Source organism: Neofelis nebulosa, chromosome 1 (assembly GCF_028018385.1).
Source record: "Neofelis nebulosa isolate mNeoNeb1 chromosome 1, mNeoNeb1.pri, whole genome shotgun sequence".
Taxonomy (NCBI): Eukaryota; Metazoa; Chordata; class Mammalia; order Carnivora; family Felidae; genus Neofelis; species Neofelis nebulosa.
Window position 1 is genome coordinate 76,233,791 of NC_080782.1, and position 20,484 is coordinate 76,254,274.

Here is a 20,484-nt window from a genome sequence, read left to right on the forward strand (position 1 = left end):
CATGTTTTCAACTGAGTCTTGTGTCACGCTAGGCATACCAGTGAAAGACACTAGAATAAGCATCATTAAACAACTTAGAACTCTGACTCCTGATTGGATTTCTTGATGCAACATAGATTCAATAATGTTGTAATGAAACATGCTGTTTTAGTGCAAAAGACTTCCAACAAATTACTATGTGCAAAAATGGCTTCACAATTTAGACAGTAATAATTCACTTTAACAGTGATGAGTAAGAAGTCTATACTGTACTGGTCTTCTCTCACCAAACAACTTACAGACTCATCCTCTTCCTCCTCATCTTCATCTGCATGGTGGAAGAAATGTCGATAATTTCCTGAATTTATTTCTGTATCTTCAGGCCCAACAAAGAACCTGGGGGCTTCACTCATTTTTATTTCATTTGATATAGATATAAAGCACTATACTAAAATTGCTTTTAAATAAACCATTCTCTCTCTACTATACAAGGTCTGTTGCAGCTTGTTTTTGCTTTTACAATCACTTGAAATTGTGATGACAGTTAGCTGGCAAATGTTCTTCTGTTCTCAGATATCATTGCTTCATTTGTTGATGAAGTTTAAAAGAGAGAGGCTTAGTGCTTCAGTGAGTCGATGCAACAATCTTTCTACCTAAAATACAATGAAAAAATTAATTTTGGAGACTGTACTTCAAAAACATTCATGTAAAAGTAAAATGATACTTGTAAAATCATTACCAGTAATTTGTTGCATACCTTCAAATACAAAGACATTTTCTTCCATGATATTAAAAAATTAGGCATTGATATTCAATAATCTACATTTTAACAATTCAGCACTGATTCAAAAATAACAAAAAGACAGTAACAGTAACAAAAATACACAGTAAATTCTTTAAGTCCAAAAATATCTAATAAGTGAGAAAATTATTCAAATTATAACAAAATTCCATTAAAAGCTGAATTCCTTTGCAACACAGTTCAGTAATATCTGAATAGATCAGATCAATATCTGGGGGAAAAAAACCCCAGATAAAATGCAATGTAAATTTAAAACCCATTGACAACTATAAATCAATTTGAAAACTCATTAAATCAATTTTTAAAAGGTTTTAACTTGAAAGTTCAACTTGCAAACGAGGCTTTTTTTTATTTTTATCTTTTTTAGGGAATAAAACCTTTCTGCATTCTAGTCTCAAAAAATATCAATAAAACGAGAGTAAAGAAAATATTTCATTTTAACAGCAGCTTTTGAAGTTTTAGAAGTCAAAAATTCTTTGGCTGAACTAATAAAAATCTATGGATTCTCTCCTCAAAAAAAAAAAAATGTACAAGTGTAACAAATTCTGCAAAAATTTTATGTGATTGACACCCAAGCTTTCCACATAAACAGATGTCTATCAACATCAGTTCAAGAAATCTCATGTAACAGTGACATCTCAAAATATTCTTTACCAAAGTTGTTTACATGTACTTGTTTCTTGGTCACATTAAAACTAATTACTTACCAAGATGAAACTATATATCAAATAATTCATTGGATTACTGGTAATATAATAAATTATTTGATCAAATATTCTTAAGAGTTGGGAGTGTATGTTAGATAAAAAACTGTAAGGTGTAACTCCAAAACTCTTATTTCTAAAGATGTAATTCTAGTTTAATTGGTGGCTCCCTATTAAATACTGAAACCCTAGTGTACCTAGGCAGGCTTCATTGTATCCAATTTTCAAATTAAAATTGCATGGTGTTATGAAATTTAAAACAGTTTGTGATTAAAAAAGGTAGAAATACTTGTTCAAAAGACAAATGCTACTCAACTCCGATTTATAAATTGGAAAGTACCATGCTACTAAAGTATCGACACTCAAGGAAGTGGTTCTCAAACTTCATCATACATCAGAATCACCAGGAGGGCTTGTTAAAATACTAAAGTCTCAAAGTGGGAGCCAATACTCTGCATTTTTAAAATTCCATGGTGATGCTGATGCTGCTGGACTGGTAATCACACTTTGAGAACCACTGCTCTAAGAGCGCCTGGATGGCTTAGTCTAATAAGTGTCAGATTCTAGATTTCAGCTCAGGTCATGATCTCACGACCCCAAGGAGGGATTCTCTTTCTCCCTCTCTCTCTGCCCCCTCCCCTGCTCAGGTTCCCACTTGCTCGTGCTCTCTCAAAAGAAATCAACTTTTTTAAAAAGGAGAGAGAACCATTGTTCTAGACTTTGACAAAAGTGGGTTAGAAAGCTTTTTCTAATAGTTGTTCAGATCCGTATCCTTAACTAAGTTACTGAAACGCTCTAGCCACCATCTGTAAACTGTGATAAATTTAATAAATTATTTTGAAAACTAAATGCCAAAGCAGCAATTTAGCACAGGGTAAACATTTAGTAAATGTGAGGTGTTTCTTTTATTGGCTTTTATAATTAAAAAAGAGATTCCTGATCTAACTTAACTGGCACAGAAAGACAAACAATTTAGTTTAGAATGTACCTATTTACTGCCCTTGCAATGAAGCCACAGAAACTCCTCTTTGCCACTGCTTCTGCTGGAGACCTCATTACGTTTTCTAGTCTTACGACACTGCTTCAGACTGTCATGAACACTACTGCCTGGAATAAATACTCATCTTCTCCCCAAATTTAAGCTACTTAATCCTTAAAATGACAACTTGGATCATCCATCAGTCCTATGTAGTGTACAGAAGTCCGTCTTTCTTGAGGACCCTCAGCTCTTATTGCTCAGTCTAAATAGACACATGACCAATTTTCCTGAAACCCCAAAAGCATTTTCCGGATGGAAACATTGCTGTGAATGGTGACAATGCTGCTGTCAAAGCTAAGTGTAATATCCTCACAACTACCATGAAAGTCATAGGAGCTTAAAACCCAAAATGGCAAGATTTGACTGGACAACTCTGAACCTTCTGCACGTCAGTTTAACCACTCGCTTTAAAAAACCCACGCTACCATCAGTATTTTGGTTTCTAAACTATTTACTTCTGCATCAGAACAAGGAAGCTCCATGAGGACAGAGATCATTTCGTCAGACATAAATAGGCACACTGAATTTGTTTTTAATGAATACTTTCAACCACTTAAAATGTTAGTGAAGTAACTGGAAGCAACGAAGCACAATGGTAAGACAATAGTAACAGTCAATAATACAGATTTTGGAACCTGAAAAATCTGGTTTCTAACAGAGGTTCAAACGTTTACTAGTAGCAAAAGTTTATTAGGACGAGTTAAGTGACCTCTCCAAGCCTCAGTACCTACCTCTGGAAAATGAGACGAATAATCTAACATACATCATGGAATTGTTGAGAAGTACATGAGAACATATGTAAATCACCTGGCACACATAAGAACTCAGTCAATGGCGGCTATCTTTAATATTTAATCTGCCTGAAACAAAAACTGTATTTTTCATTGAAGAATTTTCAACAGCAAAACAATACCCTATCCCAGCGTCGGGCAAGGATGCTAGGTGCTAAAGCCAGCCATGCTTCCTACTTCCCCAGCTAAGCCTTCCAGCACACTAGATCAAGACAAGTATCACCCATAAGAATTCAAAGGTCGCAAACTGCCAGAAGTCGTCCATAAACTAGTAAATGTGATACAATGGTCGCCACCCTCGTTCCTTCTCCCTCCAAGCGCGCGAGGTGCAACAATCGAACTCATTAGGTGAGGGAGAGACCTGCAGCCTCCGTTTTTATTCTGGAAAGCTGCAACGCAAGGGCCTTTTTGTTCTCTTGAAGTGGGGGTGCAGGCGGCGAGAAAAGGGGCAAAGACTGAAAACAAAAACAGCGATCTCGACCCACAGCAGTCCCCAAACTCGAGGCTGCCTACTTTGGTGGAGCGAGCCCACAGGCTAGAGTACCAGCTTAGGCGCTCCGCAGTTCCCTTCTGGCTGGGCTGAAATCTCGTGTATCTCAAACCCAAGAAATAAAAAAGGGACGCAATAGAAGAGAAGAAGAAATCCAGACGCGAAAAGCGCCTCAGGGCTGTAGTGTCACTCCTTCCTCGCCCACGCTGCCTTTTGCTCTGGCACACGCCCCTGGGAAGAGCGCGTGTCTGGGCTCCGCAACGCGCAGGAGACAAAGCAACTGCCCAGCAGCGGCCTCGGTGACCGGGTTCGGCAACTCGGTTCTCCTCCGGTCCCGGAATCCTCACCTGCCACCGCTGCAGTAGCCACGCGAGCTGCAGGAGATAGCCGAGCCCACTCGGGCTTCGGTTTCCCCTTTAATGCCGGGGACAGGAGTGAGGTGTTCGTCAAAAGACTACAGCTGTTAGGTAGGACGTCGGTCTCCTCTCTACAGTAGCAGATGAAGGGCCACGCAGAGGTTCTGCAAAGCACTACACCACCTCCCTTATCTCGGTCGCGCCTCTCCCCGCCCGCCTCGGGTCTCACCAAGAAATCTCACCGGGCGGAACGATTTCCGGCAATTGCCAAACAGTCCGCACGGCCCTCATAAGCACACACCTCTTAAAGACACCGGTAGTTCCGCTTCCGGCAGCACCAGATAAGTCGCGAGAGGAAGCTTAAATCCTGTCGTTTGCTTTTAGGACCACTTTCGGTGAGTGGTCGTCCCGGTATGCTTTGTTATGTCTGATGATTTTTAAAGTGAGGCATCACCTGACAGTAATTTCAAAACCATTTCTATCGACTAGTTTAAGAAAGGGTTTAATTGACTGTGGAGATTGCGCAGGCGCTCTTGGGGCGAGAGGGCCTTGCTTGGGCGTTACGGCGTCCCGCGGCCCCTGAGTGGAAAAGGGGCGAGTTTTGTTGTCAGGCGTGGGGAGGTGCCTAGTCTGTGTAACCGAGTTTTACTTGATGGTCTTCCTGCTTTTGTTAAATTTAGCTGGACCTTGCCCTGAAGAATTGATTAACGAGCCATTAAACCTCCCTGGAAATGCTCTCTAATAGTTAAAATAGCGTCCGAGAGTCGGAGCAGGTTCAAAAATTGACCGTGGCAGTTGGCTGACATGAACGAAGTCTCCCTACTTACTTTATCATAGTTGCCATTTAATCTGAAATATTCGCCTTTCGCCCCAAATTACAATCTCCTGTGGCGGGGGAGACGCGAATTCAAGGGACAATCTTGTCCCGTAGTTCTAAAGGCAAAGTACACACTTTTTTTCTGTGGACTTTTCCTTTAAATGAGCTTTTCTGAACTAAAGTGGAGAAATAATTTTCAAAATGGAAATTCACTTATCACATGTGGCTTCATGTGTATGCATATAGGGATGAAGGCATTTTTTTGTTAAAACCAATTTATAGGTTGAATCAGATTAGAAGTGCCTGGTGTAATTAGATTTCCCAGTCTTTAACATTACATAAAATTATGCTTTTCCTTTTGTCAGAGATTAAAGTAGACCAACGCAGAAGTAAAAATAATGATCACAAGTTCACATGTTCATTGAAATGTTACAGATTTTAAGTTTTTAAGGTGGAACACATGCATTTAACAACTTTTTGGAGGCTTAAATTGGTAGCCTTGATGGGTTTTGTCCAATCCTAATTTTATTTAAAGTGATACTTAACCACTTCATTTTATTGCACACAAAATAAAATGATTAAAGGAATTAAGTAATAAGTATTTACACAGGTACTTACTGATTTTATTTGACGTTGTATTAGGGACATAGTGTTAAAGCTCAACCGAATATTTGATCCTGACAGTTCCTCTTGCAAAATTAGAAGTTGTAGTCAGCCACCTTCACCTCCTTTCCTCATTCCTACTTTTTTTAATACACAAATTCTTAAAAATAACATATTTAAAGAAGTCCTAAACTTCATTTTTATAACTTAAACCACTTAATTCTATCCTGTAAACGATACCTTCATTCAGCATTTGGGTATAGGAAGATATTTAGGTTTGTTCTAATATTACAGTTTAAAGCCATTTTCTTTATATTCACTACTCAATTGGATGGTTTTTAGGGATCACATGGTGAGTGTACTTTGACAAGAAAAAACTACTGGTTCTTTGAGTTACTCTTGTGTATAAATGCCAATTAAAAAAAAAAAATTTAATGTTTATTTATTTTTGACAGAGAGAGAGAGACAGAGCCTGAGCAGGGGAGGGGCAGAGTGAGAGAGGGACACAGAATCAGAAGCAGGCTCCAGGCTCTGAGCTGTCAGCACAGAGCCAGACGCGGGGCTCAAACTCAAGAACCACGAGATCATGACCTGAGCTGAAGTCGGACGCTCAACCGACTGAGCCACCCAGGCGCCCCTATAATTGCCAAATATTAACAGCAAACTTTAACCTAACTTACACGATTTTCCTTTTTGTGAACTGATTTTTCTTAAGTATTTAAGCTTGTGAACCCCATTAGACTATAAACTCATTATAATGTATTAAATAACTCTTGAGTCTTCTGGGTTTTGATGTTAGCATTACAACAAACAAACATTGCCATAAAACATTAATCACCATAAGTGAAGAGACAAGATTTTCAATCTTTTTACTTGTAAGGAAAGCTTTTGAGAAAACAAAGTGTTCTTTACTACTTTGAACAGCTTGATGTGGCTGAAAATAGTGAAATGTTTTAACAGTAATCGTATATTGCTTGACTGTTTGCAAAGGACTTTCCAAGTCTTTTCAATCTCATTGATCCTGATATTTATGAAGAAGGAGGGATAAGTATTATTTTCTTTTTTCATATGTGGATACTGAGACTTAGGTACTTAGGTAGCTCTTACACTAGAAATTCTGACCCCTAAAAGTCTTGACTTCTTTGACACACCCTTCTTGGAGTGCGATAGATATGCAAGTGAAGTATTGTTTTCCTAAGTGAAATAACAATTATCTTTGGAACATGTGCCCTTTTCTTTTTTCTAATTCAGTGCTATCTTTCCTATGAGGAAGAGCAAATAATTCTTTATTCATTTACAAATAGTTGAATGTCCATTGTGTCCCAAACCATGTGAGATGATTAAAAATTAATACCGCTTTCTCATATATAACCTGAATTATTAATTAAAAAGTATTTTATAAGTTTTCTAGCAGAGGCCTGGGCCAAGAATTATTAAATCTGAGGACAATAATTCAGTTATTAGTGTAACAGGGGAAAAAAAGCCAACGGGAAATTTGAAGCAACATAGAACAGGCTGCAAATGCCTAGTGCTTGCACTTACTGTGTTGCTTGGTACAAATTGGATAATGTCTGTGAACCTCTATTTTCTTATCTATGAAGTAGATACACAACTAGTACCTACTTGACAGGATGTTGAGAGGATCATCACAGTAAAGCACTGTATAAATGTTTGAAATTTTTAAAAATTGCTTTTGCAGTTATTTAGAGAATTCTCCTTTAAAAAAAAAAATTGTTCCCTGTTCCTGTAGTTCCTATAGTTTTGGCTTTTCTGGATATTGTATAAAACAGTAGCATATAGTGTGTAGCCTTTTGTGTCTCACTTTTTTTACTTAGCATAATGATTTTTGAGATTCATCCTTATTATTAAGTAGATTTTTAGTTTGTTCCTTATCGATGTTCCTTATCAATTCCATCATATGGATCTACCATAATTTGTTTACCCATTCATCCACTGATGAACATTTGGTTCATTTTCAGATTTTAGCTGTTAGGAATAAAGCTTCTGGAAACAGTCACATATACATTTTTGTATGAACATATAATTTCTCTTTAGTTAAAACTGTTTTCAAACATGTTTACACCATTTTTTATTCTCACCAGCAATGCTCTGTACCCTTTGTAGTGCTTAGTATTGTCAGGTTTTGTTTCTTTTTTGTTGTTTTTTGCCATTTTGATGGATGTGTAGTAGTATCTTAGTTTTTATTTGTATTTTTTTAATTGTCTAATTGTGTTGAACATGTTTTCACCTGTTTACTTGCAAGTCATCTTTAATGAAATGTCTGTTCAATCTTTTGCCCATTTTTTAGTTGGATTGATCATTACCTTACTGAGATTTGAGAGTTCTTTTCAAATTCTGGACATAAGTTCTTTATTATATATGTGTACTACAAATATTTTCTCTCAGCTGAGATTGCTGTTTTCGTAAAATTTAAATTATTTCTTTTATGGATGGTTCTTTTTATTTGCTCTCTGGAAATCATAGCTAATGTAAGCTCACCAAGATTTTCTTTTTTGTTGACTTCTAGCAGTTCTGTAGTTTTAGGTTTTACATTTAGGTCTATGACCCATTGGGATTGCTTTTTACACATGGTGCAAGTTATGAATTGAGGTTCATCTTTTTTCATATGGGTGCTTAGTTGTTCTAGCATCATTTGTTGTAAATATTATCCTTTCTCTATTGAATTTCTTGGCATCTTTGTCAGAAATTAATTTACTATTTCTTTGTGGTTGTTTCTGGACACTATTCTGTTCCATAGATCTTTGGCTATCGTTTTCCGATACCACAGTCTTGATTACTATAGATTAAAGGAAGTCTTGAAACCAGGTAATGTGAAATTCTTCAACTATATCCATGTTTTTTGAACTTGTTTTAACTATTCTAAGTCTTTTGGTTTTTGAACTTGTTTTAACTATTCTAAGTCTTTTTGGTTTTCTATTTAACTTTAGAATCAGCCTGTCAGTTTGTACAAAAGAGCTGGCTTGGTTTCTGATTGTGTTGCATTGATTTTGTAGATCACTTTGAGGAGAACTGACATCTTAGGAAGTTTACCCAGCTTTTTCTCATTATTAGGATGGGAAGGGCTCTTGTTCCAGCATTCTAGATTCTAAGACAGAAGCTTCTGTGGGGATTTTTTAATGCTATTTCAGAAAGGAATAATGTATTTCCATTGTTGAATATTATAATTTACCAATTTCTATCTAAATTAACCACCTGAAGTTATTTTCCTTATCTGGAAAGTGTGAGATTGAATCATAATCTCTGGCCTTCCTTTTAGTGGTAACCTACTGTGTTCTACAGTCAAAGATCTAATTTTTACATTTGTCATGTGGTATATTTAATTTTTCAAAAATTTATTCATATTTCCTTACTTCTTGAAAATTAAATTTACTTTTAGTATCCTTTTCTATATTTGTGTGATACCAGAGAATAGAAATATGAAATATAGTAAGCCTTCTGTTAATAAAATTGGTCTTTCACATTAGAAAGCCTTATTTCTTTTCTTTTTTTTTTTTTAAATTTTTTTTCAACGTTTTTTTAAATTTATTTTTGGGACAGAGAGAGACATAGCATGAACGGGGGAGGGGCAGAGAAAGAGGGAGACACAGAATCAGAAACAGGCTCCAGGCTCCAAGCCATCAGCCCAGAGCCTGACGCGGGGCTCGAACTCACGGACCGTGAGATCGTGACCTGGCTGAAGTCGGACGCTTAACCGACTGCGCCACCCAGGCGCCCCAAGAAAGCCTTATTTCAATGAACTTTTTTTTTTCTGGAAGCTAGAAACACGTATCACCAAGAAAGGTGTATGTTTTAAAAGTGTAAAAATTAACTTTGAAAGAGAAAATGAAATAAGAAATCTTATTCTTCTATGAAATTAGCTCTTGCTTTTTTTTTTCTTTATTTGGAAAGTGCTTAGAGAACAGAAATAAGAGATTGACCTAATAGGTGCTTTCTGTCATATACTTATAGAACTTAGTATTAACATTGATATCTGCCAGGTTTCTTTGGTTCCAGTTAAACATTTGACAAAAACTTTCAGTCTGTACCTCTGATGAACCTATAATTAAAAAAAAATTTTTTTTAATGTCTATTTTTGAGAGAGACAGAGACAGAATGCGAGTGGGTTAGGAGCAGAGAGAGAGGGAGACACAGAATCCGAAGCAGGCTCCAGGCTCTGAGCTGTCAGCACAGAGCCTGACTTGGGGCTCCAACTCACAAGCTGGGAGACCATGACCTGAGTCGAAGTTGGACACTGCTGACTGAGCCACCCAGGCGCCCATGAACCTATAATTAATAAATATCAGTGTTCTGGGGTACCTGGGTGACTCAGTCAGTTAAGCGTCTGACTTCAGCTCAGGTCATGATATTACTGTTTGTGAGTTCAAGCCCCGTGTCGGGCTCTGTGCTGACAGCTCAGAGCCTGGAGCCTGCTTTGGATTCTGTTGTCTCCCACTCTCTCAGCGCCTCCCCTACTCATGCTCTGTTTCTCTCTCTCTCTCTCTCTCTCTCTCTCAAATAAGTAAACATTTAAAAAAGAAAAAAAAAGAACTCACACAACAACCGAAATAAATATATATATATGCATATATATATACGTATATATATGCATATATATATATATATATACGTATATATATATATATATAATCAGTGTTCTCAGTCTACAGCCTTTCCTTAACATCTAGATATTTAACTCAATAAATCTAGTTTGTATTTACTTGTTAAATGCTTTAACTCGCGGTTCTCAAATTGTGTGCCAAAGCTTTCCTGGACATCATAGTTAATTGACAGGATGCCATGGAATATTTTAAGCTTTCAAAGAAGCACAGCTGTACTCAACATCTATCAGATCTCTTGTGGACTACTAGTCTGAGGTAGTTCACAGTTTCAACATATGGTCACACTACATTGCTTTCTTGATATCTTCGCAAAACTGGTTTTTTAGATGGTTGCTGTGGTAATAAAGCAAATACTGCATGAAAATCAATGTGGAAGAGGAAATGAGGCCAGCAGGGTCTAATCTGATTGCAAGCTTTGAGAATTTGTACACTGACTAGCAGGTACATGCATGCCATTGTAAGTAATTGTAATTATGTAAGAATAAAATAAAAAGATTATTTTATTCTGCTTATATGTATTTTTCAAGTGGTTTCTCAGTTTTTAGGTATGAGTCCTTTGTTAGATATATATATTAAAAATATCTTCTCCCAGTCTGTGGATTAACTTTCCTTTCCTCTTGAACAGGCTTTGATTTTGATGAAGTGCAATTTGTTATAATTTTTTTCTTTTAAGAATAGTGATTTTTGTGTCCTGTTTAAGCAGTCTTTACATATCCCAAGGTTTTGAAGATCTTCCTATATTTTCTCCAGAAACTTTATAACTTACCTTTCATATTTAGGTTTGTGACTTATCTGGAATTAAGTTTGTGGAAGATGTAAGTAGCCCCCCGTACATATAGCAGATATTTCCAGCATCATTTATTGAAAAGGCTTTCTCTTCCCCCCTTTGTATTTATTTATGCCTTTGTTGTACATTGACTGTATACATGTGGATCTAATTCTGGACTCCTTGTTCTGTTCCAGTGACGTATTTGTCCATCCTTATGCCAATACTTCACTGTTGTATTAACTATAGTTTCATAGTAAGTCTTAAAACCTGATCCATTCATTTTTGATATTTTTTAGAAAGTGTAATAAGTTACATTTGTTTGATTTTGGGATATAGCTATCTGCTATAAAATGAAAAATGCATATACTTAGTATTTAGTTGAAAGTGAATAAACTTAGAACAAACTGTTTTATAATACATTACAGAGATAATTAACTTGTTTTTTAGGTTATGAGAGGACAGAATTAGCTTTGCAGAAACTTTGCTTTCAAAAATGGCTTATAGTTCATGCTAACCCAAGATTAAAAGATGTTATAAATGTACTGATATCTTCACTGGAAGTTATGAAAAGATCAGAAACATAGTTATTGAATGTGGAAAGTGATATATCATAGGGGAAGACACTTAATAGGCTATTTAAGCCATGGGTTTCTAGGCACACTCTATTCTTTTTTGTTCTAACATTCTCTCTGCAGTAGCATTCTCTTGTAGCCTCCTCCCTAGATTTTCTAGTGGTCAGTAAACATCCGTTTTATTTTTAGAAATAAAAACTTTATGTATTTGTATCAGAGCCCTGGTAGGAAATAGAAGATACATTTTACTGGGAATTTGAAGAAAATTTAACGAAGCTCCTCTATAAAGACATAAGAACAGGGTACGGGAAATCAACATGGAACCTGGAGATTAGTAACAGCAGGAAATAAGGATGGCATAGTACCCCTGAATTAACAAGAAGAAATGATGTTATAGACTTCTAATGAGAACTAGAGACATGGAGGATGGGCTACTCAACAGGAGCTGTAGTTATAGAAGGTTGCAGCCTAAACCAAGGAAGGACCTGTGAAACGAATATCCTGACTTCTTCTCCATTCTGATTTCCCTGCTGGTACCTCCCATTGGACAAGTCTAATCAGAAAACTATAAATGTAGTCTGTAAGGGTCAGTCTCTTTGGGCACAGTAGCAGGGAAAGAAAGGCCAAAAATTGATCTGGATTGATGAGAGTGGTGGCACACCCAATACTCTGCACAGAATAATTCCTTTTAGCTGAAAATATGAAAGACAAGGTCTTTTTTTTTTCTTTTGAATTTAGTGATTTTCCATATAATTTATGATCTAAAATAGACACATTTTATTTTGTTTTAATTTTGCCAGTGCACCCAGAGTTTTCTTTACAACATAAAGTATGTACAGGACCAAAAATCATTTCTCTTCAAGAAAAAGCAGCTTAGATGCAGTTCAGAAGAGCATATGATGAGATCTAGCATAGCTAAATATCTTCTTTTTCATTTATCATTTGAACATTTCCAAAATCTCATAAATTATTTGGATAGGCTTTGTTTTTGCATTTCCCAATGACCATAAATATATTTAGGAATAATATAAAACTATTTCTGCCTTTTATAACCTATCATGTATTTAAATGTCACATAACAACCATCTTAAATAAGTGACATTTCAATTGATGGTAGTGAGAGACTTGAAGCAAAACTTTTAGAAGTGTACTTGTTTATTTTCTTTTTTCCCATTATGTGGAAAATTTTCAGCGTTTATTCTCACATGGAAAGAGACAAGATAATGTGTCATGATGTATCTCAAAAATAGCTTTTGAATATTTTAGTTCATATACGTCACACAGTTCCTTTTCTGTACTATAATTATCTCCATCACAGATAATATCCCGGGAATGTTCAATTCATATGTAAGCAGAAATATGACAGAAGCCTGCACTGAAATAGCAACTGCACAAGCTTATCATTTAAGTTATATCTTTAAATATCTTTTACCTAGGTTCATGATGGTCCGTAGTGGAAAAAATGGTGACCTTCATCTTAAGCAGATTGCGTATTATAAACGAACTGGTGAATATCATCCAACTACGCTACCAAGTGAGAGGAGTGGCATAAGAAGAGCAGCAAAAAAATTTATCTTCAGAGGTAACATTAATGCCCTACATCTTAAGTAAAAAGTTAATATAGATGCTTTTCCATGTGTGTTCTCTGTGGAGTCCTGAGAATTTCTGTAGTAACTGGTTGTTGCTTAACAGTTACCAGTGTAACTGATGATGCCACTCACTCAAAAGCAAAATAAAAATGACACTGAAGCTAACTGAATGCCAGCAAGCATGAAAAGGCCATTTTAAATCATAGACCGAAAATGATACCATGAAAAATTAAACACTCACCTAAATTAACCTTGCCTGCTTTTGTTCTCAGGTGGTTCCAACTTTAATGACACTTTCTACCACTTATGTCACTATTAATGAAGAGCTTAATTGATGCTAATATGAAAGTGTTGACGTTAACTTTTCTTGCTATATTTATTCCTGTGGTCTCCCCCTGCCATCAGATATTCTCAGGATCACATTCATTTTTGGACACCTAATCCCCCTGAATGGAATGAATATTTGAAAGGCAGTAGAATCTTTATGTTGAAAGATTATGATAATTTTTCTCTTTCTCCTCTTCACAGGGAAGAGAAGTTTTGAGTTGAAATAAGCTGGTAGTCACCAGATAAATGAATGAATGTTGGTGCTATTAATGGGAGTTTTGTCTATAGGTAGAAAATCAGACTTCCTTAAAAGCGGGTCATGAAGACTATAAAATAATAAATAAACACCTCCTCTTATCTCTCTGTGTATAACCCTTCCTATAATTCCTCTACACTTAGTAAGGACACGTTTTACTTTTTGGTAAAGTTAGGATTCATTCATTTATTTATTTAATCATTTATGCAACAAATGTTTACCAAGTTCCTACTGTGTGCCAATCACATGTTAGGTTGAGGATAATACATTGATGAATAAATTAGATGAGGTTCCTGCTCTTAAGTTGCTTACCTTCTAATTCAAGTAAGGAATGTTCCACTCAGCATATAGTTAATTAAGCACATTAGTAACTTGATGCTGTATTTTGGAGTTTTTTTCCAGTTTGAGTACTCCCATGAAAAGATAATTTTATACTTCTGTGGTTATTACATGTTTTGGTGAGCAAGCTAGCTCCACTGTATAGTTACAAAATTACAGCAACTGGTGCTCCTCCTATGTATCTAGTAAGTTTAGCAGCTGAAAACCTTTCAGACTGCATGTATTCATTACAAATAAATATGCTATCTTAGAGGGAAAAAAAGAGTAAAAAAAAAAAACGTAACGGCTTGAAGATAAGGCTGTGATTATTTTAAAACTATATTGGTCTCTAAAAATTGCAATTATATCTTTTTGGCATTATTTATTCTAGAAAAAAAGCTGTTTTATGTTGGAAAAGACAGAAAACAAAATCGTTTGGTGGTTGTTTCAGAAGAAGAAAAAAAGAAAGTCCTAAGAGAATGCCATGAAAATGACACTGGAGCTCATCATGGCATATCCAGGACCCTTACTCTAGTGGAATCCAGTTATTATTGGACTTCTGTGACCAATGATGTCAAACAGTGGGTATGGCTTATGTATTAAGAATTTCTTAGGGGTACCTGGGTGGCTCAGTCGGTAAGTGTCCGATTCTTGATTTTGGGTCAGGTCATGATATCACAGTTGTGAGATCGAGCCCCACAGTAGGCTCCTCACTGGCGTGGAGCCTGCCTAAGATTCTCTCCTTCTCTCTCTGCCCCTTTCCCACTTGTGCATGCACGAGAATATTTTAAATAATGTCTTTGTAGTAGATATCCAAAATTCTTTATTGCTCCAGATTTATTCTAGATATTACCTCTTATTAAGCACTTTTTGTATGGTAGTTTTTGTACAAAAACATTTAAAAGGAGTTTTACTTCCCATCAAAATTCTCCTTTAAAATCACTAAAGTATAATTTGAACTAAAAAATTATTTAAACATTTGAAAAATAGCATATTTAAATAGATTATTTAGAACCAGGTTTTCATCATTCAACTCTTGTATAGGCAGAATTCAAATGGGGCTGAAATTCTTTTGACTAAATGATTACCTCTCTGATGGCAATCATGTGATCTTTTCTTGAGAGGAGACTATGTTCATAAGTCAGATCCATTGTATGCTCTCATCTTTTGTGCATATTTCATCTTGATATAGAAAATATCAAATATGGTAGATACCTCAAATCAACTAAAGGTAAAATCAAGTTGCAAAATAATGAAATTCGTCTGAGTTTTGTAACTTTATGACCTATTAAACCTTCAACTTCTTCTTATAGGAAATTCATCTAGGAATTGTGGTATTCTTACTGGTAGGTCATCTGATTCCTACTGTTTCTAGTGTACTTTATATGATGAATGGTAGGAATTCCTTGGTACGTATATGAGATCCCTTTAATAATTATAATAGTACATTGAAAAGATTGTCATTTCAGGTATAAAAAATTAAACCAACAACTAAAAATCATTTATGAGTTATCAGTTTGTAGTCTATGCATATATTCTAAGACCTCAGTAATTGTATTTGCCTTTATAACCTGCCACACATTACTTTTTTCAGTGAAATATTTGCCAAATCTTTATCATTTGAGAATGGATATGATTTTTGGAAATAATCAGAGGTTATTATGAAAACTAGTATATAAGTTGGAAGATAAGACTTTTGATTAAAAGTAACTGTAATGCAAAGACAGTTTATAAAATTTTGTTCACAAGTTGGTTTAAAAGAAGTTTCCTAAGTGGAATTCTAGAAATATGTTGAGCAGTGGCAGCATCCATATGTTAATCAATTCTCATCCCACTTACGTAAAAACCTCCATGACAGCATGGGCTTTGCTTTTGGTCTTTCTATTTTCTTGAGACCTCGAGGGATTTCTGGCATCTGTAAGTATTGTTTGAATAAAATTATGTTTTAATAAATATTGTTGGAATAGACTAATGACTACATTTATTAGAATGATAACTTTAAAAGAAAAAATCTTTTGATTACAGAAATTATTGTATATTCAGCTACTGACTTCAAATTTTAACAAATTTGACATAAGAAATTTGTTTGAAGATTTATTCATTTAATAAATATTTATTGAATATAAACTATTGTTCCATGTGAATAAGACCTGTTAAGGTAGTCCTTGGATTGTAATAACAAGTAATATTTTGCTTATTATTCTAAATAGAAGGTTTTATTCTATTCTGAGAATAGTCTAAAAGTTTCTCTTTCAGAACACAAAGTACCAGTTAACCATTTTAAAGTTCAGATTTATAAGACTGGTATTATGTTGACTATATTAACATCTGTATTTCATTTCTTTTTTTTTTTTTTTTTTTACTGTGTGCCTATTTTATAGGTATATGCTTGTCAGCATTGCCAAGTGGCAAAAAATACAGTTATTCTAGCTCCTAAACAGCACTTTCTCAAGGTGGAGAATCCATGGAGTATAGTTACTGTTGATCTGATGGGCCCATTTCATACAAGCATCAGAAGTCACGTGTATGCTATAATCATGACAGATTTGTTCACAAAATGGGTTGTGATTTTGCCTCTCTGTGATGTTTCACCATCAGAAGTTTCTAAAGCTATTATCAATATATTTTTCTTATATGGACCACCACAGAAAATAATAATGGACCAAAGAGAGGAGTTCATTCATGAGGTAAGATAAATAACTTATATCTAAGAGCATATTTTACTTACCTTTCAGTAAGTAATGAAAAGTAACTAATGAAAAGCCTCACCCTAAGTGCATATAGTGCTTAGAGATAATAATAATAACACTGTGAAGCTATTATGAATCACCAGTTTTTCCAGTTATGTTTAACGTCATGTGATAATCCAGGAGTTTGGAAATTTTACCAAAGGTATCAATAAATGTTTATAAGCCTCTTTTGTGAGGTTTAATAGAAAAAAACTAAAACTCACAGAAGATTGAGAAAATTTGTTCTTTTTGCTGTGATTTCAGTGGTTTAAATATTACTGAGAGAACATAATGGTGACAAAATGTAATGTTTTCTTTTCCAGAAAATACATAGAAAACACTGCTAAAGTGTTGAAATAATATTAGAATATTACAGTGTGGATGAATACAATGTGTGTGTGTATTACACAGTTGGATGAAAATACAGATGTTTTAATAAAATGCATGAACTTTTTGTAAGTCTCTGAAGGAAAGACAATAAACATTGTCAAAGGAAAATCTGCTTCTTTGATTTTAAAGATAGGTCTTAAGGAAAACCAAAATTATAACCATTAATAGAATGTCTTGTTGATGGAAGAAAAAAGGCTCTTGGGGTAAGGATATCAGGATAGCATCCCACAAATGAATTCACTGGATCGTTCCTAGACAACTTATTGAAACAAAGTTGTCTGACCCTTTTCCAGAGGTCAGTCATTTAAAGCCATTGATTATAACCTCAGATTGAGGCTATCCCAAATGATACCAATTCTCTGGGATTTCTCTCTTTCTCTGTCTCTTTCTCCCTCTCTCCTTCCTCCCCACCCAATGTGGGGCTCAGACTTAAAACCCTGAAATCAAGAGTCGCATGCTGTACCCACTGAGCCATGTAGGTGCCCCTCTAGGATTTCTTCTAAATTACTTTTGAATTAAAAGGAGGCAGCCTAAATTAGTACATATATTAGCTAGGAACTCTATTAGCTACAAGTAAGAGAATAAGGTGCTATCCTGATATCCTTACCCCAAGTAAGGTACAAGAGAGTACCCCTCTCTTCTCTCGGCTGTCCAAGGTTGGAAGGGTAACTCTGAATGTCATTGGGGACCCATGCTTCTAGTATTATGTTCCATCATCTTTGAGATGTGACTCTCAATCTTATGTTCATGACATGGCTGCCAGAGCCCTTGCCACAAAGTCTATGTTTCAGACAGAAGAAATGGGTAGGACAACAGACCAAAAAAGCTAGTACCATCTGAGTCTGCCCAGCAACTTCCATTTACAGCTCTTTGGGCCAGAACTATATCACATGACTACCCCTACCTGCACAGCAGCTTGGGAAATATGATTTTGTTTTTGTTGGGTTTTTTTTCCTAATTTATTAGCTTTACCTTTTTAGTTACTATGATACTTGTCTTCTTACAATTAAGCAACAAGAATATAGTTTTTCAAAAGACAGGTTTATTAATCAAACATTTACCCAGTTAAGAATAATAAAACATAGTCCGAGGCATAAGGTAGGAAAAGTAAGTTGTTTCACATTTTATAGACTTACTGTTAGAAGTTTTCTAAACTCATTTTGGCTTTTGTTAGGTCCTACAGATAATAAAATAACCACAACAATAATAGTAACATTACAAGTTATAAAGTACTTACTAGTTGCCAAGAACTGTTTTAGGTGCTTTACAAACATCTACTCCTATAATTCTCAAGAGTCCTGGGTAGGATTTTCCTCATTCTACAGATGAGGAAAGTGAGTACACAGAAGTTTGGTTACTTGTCAAAGTCACATAGCTATTAACCAGATTATGTGACTTCGTGTTTTTTTGAGAAATTGTTTGCTGAATTAAAATGTTACATGAACTCAGGGTTAGTGTTAAATTCTTTTCTTTGATTTCCTTGCTGTATGTGTATGTTTAGCAAGGCACTTAGCCTCCCAAAGTTTCAACTTCTTATCTGTAAAATGGAGTTAATGATAACTTACGATTGTTCTAAGCTAATGTAAAGCATTTAGTGTACTGACCACGTAATGACTCAATAAATAGTCATTGCTGTTTTTAATACAATATGTATGCTTTTATATAGAATGGCTACGATCAGTGAAAAAGGCAAGATTCAAATTCTTTTGAAACCTTTCAGTCAGTGGAAGAGTAAAATACAAACTTTATTCTTTCTTTAATTTTTTAATTTTTATATTCTCAAGTTAGGTAACATACAATGTAGTCTAGGTTTCAGGACTAGGACCCAGCAATTCATCTCTTACATATGACATCCAATGCTCATCCCGAAGAGGGCCCTCCTTAATGCTCATCACCCAGTTAACCCACTCCCTCACCCTCCCACCCCTATCAGCCCTCAGTTTGGTCTCTGTATTTAAAAGTCTCTTATGGTTTGCTTCCCTCTCTGTTTTTATCTTATTTTTCCTTCTCTTTCCCTATGTTCATCTGTTAAGTTTCTCAAATTCCACGAGTGAAATCCTATGATATCTGCCTTTCTCGACTGACTTACTTCGCTTAGCATGATACTCTCCAGTTCCATCCATGTTGTTGCAAATGGCAAGATTTCATTCTTTCTCATTGCCAAGTAGTATTCCATTGTATGTATATATACCACATCTTCTTTATCCATTCATTAGTTGATGGACATTTGGGCTCTGCATATTTTGGCTATTGTTGATAGTGCTGCTATAAACATTGGGGTGCATGTGGCCCTTTGAATCAGCATAAAATACAAACTTTAAAGTCAACTTTGTTTATATATTTTTCAGATCAATGTTGAACTATGTGGATTGTTTGGCACAAAGCAAATTGTAATTTCTCACGCCTCCCAAGCTGTTAATCGAACTGAAAGTACATCTAGCACAATCAAAGCATTTCTTTGTAAACACTGTGCTGACCACCCAAACAACTGGGATGATCACCTATCAGCCATTTCATTTGCCTTCAATGTAACTCACTTGGTGTGTGTCTTTTTATACTTTTTATAATTTCTTACTTTTGAGTGATGACTGTTTCTTGCTATGTAATTTATTACAAATTGTTGTTTATTTTCGTTAAAATAGGAACCTACTAAAAATACACCATATTTTCAAATGTTTAATCGAAATCCTTATATGCCTGAGACTTCAGATATTCTTCATGAAGTGGATGGTGATGATACAAGTATGTTTGCCAAAATTCTAGGTGCAGTTAAAGAAGCTGATAAATTATCAAAAATGGAGAATAAGACAGCATCAGGACGACAGGTGATTCTATTTAATAGAAAACTCTATAATCTAAAAATCCAGGGGCGCCTGGGTGGCGCAGTCGGTTAAGCGTCCGGCTTCAGCCAGGTCACGATCTCGCGGTCCGTGAGTTCGAGCCCCGCGTCGGGCTCTGGGCTGATGGCTCGGAGCCTGGAGCCTGTTTCCGACTCTGTGTCTCCCTCTCTCTCTGCCCCTCCCCCGTTCATGCTCTGTCTCTCTCTGTCCCAAAAATAAATAAAAAAAAAAAAAAAAACGTTGGAAAAAAAAAAATTAAAAAAATAAATAAATAAAAATCCATAAGGCAATTTAAAAAATTTTGGCATACACATACATACACACAGAGGTACGCACACATCCATAAACATATATATAATATACTAAGCCAGATTTTTTTCTGTTAAATTCTGTTTGTCTTGATAAAACAGTATGCTTATTATCTATAAAATCTTGAGAGACCGGGGCGCCTGGGTGTCTCAGTCGGTTGAGTGTCCAGCTTTGGCTCAGGTCAT

The 20,484-nt window shown here is 35.5% G+C and overlaps 2 protein-coding genes across 39 annotated transcripts in view; one reads left to right on the top strand and one right to left on the bottom strand.

The window, feature by feature from the left end:
* Positions 1 to 4,367, bottom strand: part of PPIP5K2 (diphosphoinositol pentakisphosphate kinase 2) — a 72,989-nt gene extending 68,622 nt beyond the window's left edge. For 17 of the 28 annotated variants that reach the window (XM_058725652.1, XM_058725795.1, XM_058725770.1 and 14 more), the window contains exons 1-2: positions 4,153 to 4,367; positions 267 to 632 (exon numbers count right to left, since the gene is read on the bottom strand). In XM_058725652.1, coding sequence (XP_058581635.1) covers positions 267 to 392 — 126 coding nt within the window. In that variant the 5' untranslated portion in view covers positions 393 to 632; positions 4,153 to 4,367. Of the gene's footprint in view, positions 1 to 266; positions 633 to 3,251; positions 3,332 to 4,152 lie in introns of all 28 variants that reach the window. The other 11 variants (XM_058725817.1, XM_058725763.1, XM_058725687.1 and 8 more) reach the window with 2 other exon arrangements.
* Positions 4,368 to 4,468: 101 nt separating this feature from the next.
* GIN1 (gypsy retrotransposon integrase 1) overlaps positions 4,469 to 20,484 on the top strand; it is a 79,655-nt gene continuing 63,639 nt past the window's right edge. For 8 of the 11 annotated variants that reach the window (XM_058726051.1, XM_058726091.1, XM_058726031.1 and 5 more), the window contains exons 1-6: positions 4,470 to 4,556; positions 12,978 to 13,123; positions 14,423 to 14,616; positions 16,413 to 16,718; positions 19,499 to 19,690; positions 19,793 to 19,975. In XM_058726051.1, coding sequence (XP_058582034.1) covers positions 12,982 to 13,123; positions 14,423 to 14,616; positions 16,413 to 16,718; positions 19,499 to 19,690; positions 19,793 to 19,975 — 1,017 coding nt within the window. In that variant the 5' untranslated portion in view covers positions 4,470 to 4,556; positions 12,978 to 12,981. Of the gene's footprint in view, positions 4,573 to 12,977; positions 13,124 to 14,422; positions 14,617 to 16,412; positions 16,719 to 19,498; positions 19,691 to 19,792; positions 19,976 to 20,484 lie in introns of those variants that run through there. The other 3 variants (XM_058726100.1, XM_058726071.1, XM_058726124.1) reach the window with 3 other exon arrangements.